General features: G+C 50.6%; 1 protein-coding gene across 5 annotated transcripts in view; it reads left to right on the top strand.

The window, feature by feature from the left end:
• NCAPH2 (non-SMC condensin II complex subunit H2) overlaps positions 1–4,864 on the top strand; it is a 21,966-nt gene that overhangs the window by 3,726 nt on the left and 13,376 nt on the right. For 3 of the 5 annotated variants that reach the window (XM_032782014.2, XM_032782013.2, XM_032782016.2), the window contains exons 2-4: positions 1,801–1,920; positions 2,443–2,544; positions 2,975–3,030. In XM_032782014.2, the coding sequence (XP_032637905.1) occupies positions 1,801–1,920; positions 2,443–2,544; positions 2,975–3,030 (278 nt within the window). The other 2 variants (XM_032782018.2, XM_032782017.2) reach the window with 2 other exon arrangements.

A 4,864-nucleotide genomic window follows, 5' to 3' on the forward strand; every position in this document is an offset into this window, starting at 1 on the left:
TGGAGCTTGGGGGGGGGGTGTTTGGGGGCCAGAGTGTGTGGGGTGTGATGCTGTGGGGAAGACCCCAGTCTGGTATCAGGGTCTTTCTCAGATACACAAACCATCCTGAGTCTCATGTATCCCTGGGAAGACCCTGGTTCCTTTATCCTTGTCCCCTTTTGCACCTGCGTATCATGATCGGACTGCATCCTAGGGCAGTGGTTCTCAGCCGTTCCAGACTACTGTACCCCTTTCAGGAGTCTCTTCTGCTTTGCATACCCCACGCTTTACTTCGCTTCAAAACTTACAAAATCAGACTCAAAATACAGACGTGTCACAGCACACTATTACTGAAAAATTGCTGACTTTCTCATTTGTACTAATTATAATTATAAAAAAAATAAATTGGAATATGTGTATATTATACTTGCATTTCAACATGGAGTATATAGAGCAGTATAAACAAGTCATTGTGTGAAATTTTTGCTGGTGCGTTTTATGTAGCCTGTTGTAAAACTAGGCAAATCTCTAGGTGAGTTGAGGTACTTCCTGGAAGACCTCTGTGTACCCCCAGATGTACATGTACTCCTGGTTGAGAACCACTGATCTAGGGTCTGACCCCTCCCTGAGCCCTTATCACTTCAACTTGTCACATTCCTTGCGCCCCCCCCTGCCGCTTCCATCTTCGCTCCTGGGTCTGACCCCTCCATCCCTCTCTGACAGCCAGATGGATACTGCAGTCCTGTATGAGGCATCAAGGCCCACTATCTGACACCAGCTAAAAAACGGGGAGGCGAGGCGAGGCGAGGCACTATCCACAGCCCGGGAGAGCAGGATGGGGAACAGGAGAGGCACATGGGATAGGCTGGCTTTGAGGAGAACATTCAGGTGTGCAGTGAATGGCAGCTTTTTCTTCCTATAACGTAAGAAGTTCCTATATGATGCCCAAATTCAGAGTAGTCGGGCCATGAGTGAGCCTGCACCTGTGTAAAAACAACGAGGAGTCCTTGTAGCACCTTAGAGACTAACACATTTATTTGGGCATAAGGTTTTGTGGCTATAACCCACTTCATCAGATGCATGGAGTGAAAAATACAGCAGGCAGGTATACATACACAGCACATGAAAAGGTGGGAGTTGCTTTACCAAGTGGGGGGTCAGTGCTAATGAGGCCAGTTCAATCAGGGTGGATGTGGCCCATTCCCTACAGTTGACAAGAAGATGTGAGTATCAACAGAGGGAAAATTACTTTTTGTACCAGACTGGGTCCTTAGACCCAGGAGCTGGGTCACTTGTGTGCTTAACTGTTTGCAGAATTGGAGGTTTGCAGATTAACCAGCCCAACAAGGCCAGAATTCCCACCAGGTGCTGCTAATGTATAAATAATACAATCAGTAATTTTATGCTACATGCTTCACTTTATTTCACTGGGATTTCTAGTCAGTTGCATGGTCGGGTTTGTTTATTTATAGACATTTGTGTAGGTCTAAAATATAAATATTTTTATTTGTCGGTTCTCAGACACTAGCTTACTGTTACCTTGTGTTGTGACAACACAGGGGAATGTTTATGTCAAAACAAAGCCCTGTTTTTTGTTTGAATTACAACATTTTGATTGGCCTCAGGTTTTACAAAAGCTGACATTTTATAATAACAAAATTGGAGCCAGCTTTGAGGTGACTGCATCCCATTAAATGACTACAGGCCACAAATGACAGCATTGTCAGAAAACAGACGGACCTGTGTCTCCCTTCCGTCCCCTGCTAACTGTAGGCTTGTCTGCCCGGCTCCTGGATGAAATGTAACTTCTTGCACTTCTAGGGATCTGTTACGATGGAGGATGTGGAATCGCGCTTCCTGCACCTTCTGCAGCCCATCCGGGATCTCACAAAGAACTGGGAGGTGGATGTGGCAGCCCAGCTGGGGGAATATCTGGAGGAGGTAAGGCAATCTTTCCATCCACGAAGACCAGGGTAGTGGGGAGGAATGTCGGTATCCAAGTGCCACAGTGTGTCCATGCAGCTGGAATTCCTAGCATGTGGCGCTTGTTTCGATCCCTAATGTTCCTGTCCCTCAGGCCAGCCCTGCCATGTTGTCACTGACCTTAAACTCTAAATATCAAGTTCTGGACCTCAGTCCTTTTCCTTTTGCTCCCTGCCCTCCCTGTGAAGTGCTCCTGGATCCACAGAAGCTTTAGAAAAGATGCTCTACACAGCACAGACCTGTTGCTTGGAGACCCATTGCCACCTATGGAAGAGCTCTAGCCCCAAAGATTACAAGAGAATGCGATGGGAAAAGTCTTGCATTCTCCATTCACCCCTCTCATCCCGCCCCCCAGGTGCCACTGCAGGTTTGCTGTGGGGCCAGGGCTTTGTCCCCTCCAAAGTCTCTCTTCCTGCTGTGTTGTCTCTCCAACCCAGTCTGTACAATCAGCTTGTGTCTTCCCGTGTGCGTATTCTGCAGCTGGACCAGATCTGCATTTCCTTCGACGGCGGCAAAACCACCATGAACTTCATAGAGGCGGCTCTGCTGATCCAGGGTTCTGCCTGCATCTACAGCAGGAAGGTGGGGAAGCCGAGGGGAACTGTTGTGCTTACTCCTTGCTGCCCCTGCAAGGCTGGGAGGAGAGCTTCTGTGGGGTTTGCAAGCTGGGGGCTTTGGGGAGCTTTGCTTGACTCTGAAAGGGTTAGGCCAGCTGCACAGGTGCTGATGTATTAAATGTAGCCCTGAAACAGTAGACATCACCCAGCCCCCACTGTGGCTGCTCTCGTCTCTGTATATGGACGTGCAGCCTACAGAAGCTACAAGTCTCGCCACATAGTACTTAGTTCCTCAGGCAAAATGCTCCCCTAAGCTGGAGTTCAGGCTGAAAGTGCCAAGACCTGGTGAGAACAGAAGTGATCAAGGGGCGCCCATTTACCCTAGGCCCTAACAGAGGCAGCCTCCCTGAGATCCTTGCGTCCTAGCCTCTAACCTTCTGGCCTTGTTTTGGCAGGTGGAATATCTCTACTCTCTTGTTTATCAGGCCCTCGACTTCATCTCCAACAAAAAGTAAGTCAAGATTTTCCTTCTCCATGAGGTTGCCTCTTGCAAAGTCTGGGCTTAGTATGGGGACTTCCCCCACCATGACTTCCCCCAGTGCAGCTCAGCAGGCTCATGCATCTTGTTCTGACCAGCAGCTCCTGCCCTTTTTATCACTGTCATGTTTCTTTGCCCCTCCCTAGTCTCTTCCAAGCAAGGGTCTTGTAGTACTTTGCAAACACTAATCCTTCCAACACCCCTTCCCTTAGATCAGGGGTAGGCAACCTATGGCACAGGTGCCGAGGGCGGCACACAAGCTGATTTTCAGTGGCACTCACACTGCCTGGGTCCTGGCCCCTGGACCAGGGGGCTCTGCATTTTAATTTCATTTTAAATGAAGCTTCTTAAACATTTTGAAAACTTTATTTACTTTACATACAACAATAATTTAGTGATATATTTATAGGCTTAGAGAGAGACCTAAAAAGCATTAAAATGTATTACAGACATGTGAAACCTTAAATTAGAGTGAATAAATGAAGACTTGGCATACCACTTCTGAAAGGTTGCCGACCCCTGCCTTAGATATAGGTAAATTACCCCCCTTTTGCAGGTGGGAAGTGAAGTGACGTACCCAAGTCTACAGAGGAAGTCTCCCTCAGAGTGGGGAATAGCTCCATGCATCCTGATTCCCTACTCGGATCATAAGGCTCACTCTTTATCTGGTTGTAAACTGTTGTCATCCAGGCCAATCTCGGTGGTTATTTTTTGCTGGTTTTAATGCTAGTCTCCAGTCCTGCAAAAGGATCCTCCTGGGATAATGTTGAAGTCAGTGGGTCTCTGTGCAGGTACAAGGGGTCTCTGGTGCGGATCCAGCTGTAGGGCTGGGGCCTGAGCTGGTGTGCTCACAATGCAGCCCGGTGAGTGGAGGTATTAAATAGAAGGAGGATCTAGGCGGTGTGGCTGAATAGGCCTGGGATGTGGGGGGGTTTCGGCACCTCGCTAGCAGGGTGATCCCATTTAGTAGCAGTTTTCAAATGTAACACTTCACGTCTTCAGTAACATATATCCCCATTCTGACTGGCCCATGCTCAGTCCAGGTCTTCAGTTAAGAGAGGAGAGATCTGTTTAGGGTGGACAGCAGTAGCTGTTCTGAAACAGAAATCCCCCCGGACTGGTGAAGCTCTGCCAATGGCTCTGACTTTGAACAAGCACTTGGCTCCAGCCACACAAACCGACCTCCGAAATGGAATTCCCTTTGGGCTCCTCTGCTTCTCTTAGCCAGAGGCCTGGCTCAGCAGGGGAGCTTACTAGGGCAGATGTGGGCAAACTACGGCCTGCGGGCCACATCCGGCCTGTGGGACCATCCTGCCCGGCCCCTGAGATCCCGGCAGGGGAGCCTAGTCCTCCCCTGCTCTCCCTCCTCCCCCACAGCCACACCACTGTGCTGACCGCGCTCTGGCCTGCCTCTCCCACTGGGCAGCGTGAGGTGCTCAGCTGGCTATGGCTCAGTGTTGTGGCTGCGAGCTCCTGCTGCTGATAAGGGGGCGGGGAGTGGGGGGATTGGGTAAGAGAGTGGGAGGTCCCGTGGTGGGCGGAGGGGGTGGTTGGATGGGGCGGAGGTTCTGGGGGCTGGTCAGGGGATGGGGAACAGGGAGGGTTGGGAGTGGGAGTCCCGAGGGGCCTGTCAGGGAGTGGGGATGTGGATGGGGTCGGGAGGGCAGTCAGGAGACAGGGAGCAGGGGGGATTGGATGGGTTGGAGGTTCTGAGGGGAGCAGTCAGGGGATGGGAAGTGGGAGGGGATGGATAGGGAGCAGGGGCCAGGCTGTTTCGGGAGGCACAGCCTTCCCTACCAGGCCCTCC

Source organism: Chelonoidis abingdonii, chromosome 1 (assembly GCF_003597395.2).
Source record: "Chelonoidis abingdonii isolate Lonesome George chromosome 1, CheloAbing_2.0, whole genome shotgun sequence".
Lineage (NCBI taxonomy): Eukaryota > Metazoa > Chordata > Testudines > Testudinidae > Chelonoidis > Chelonoidis abingdonii.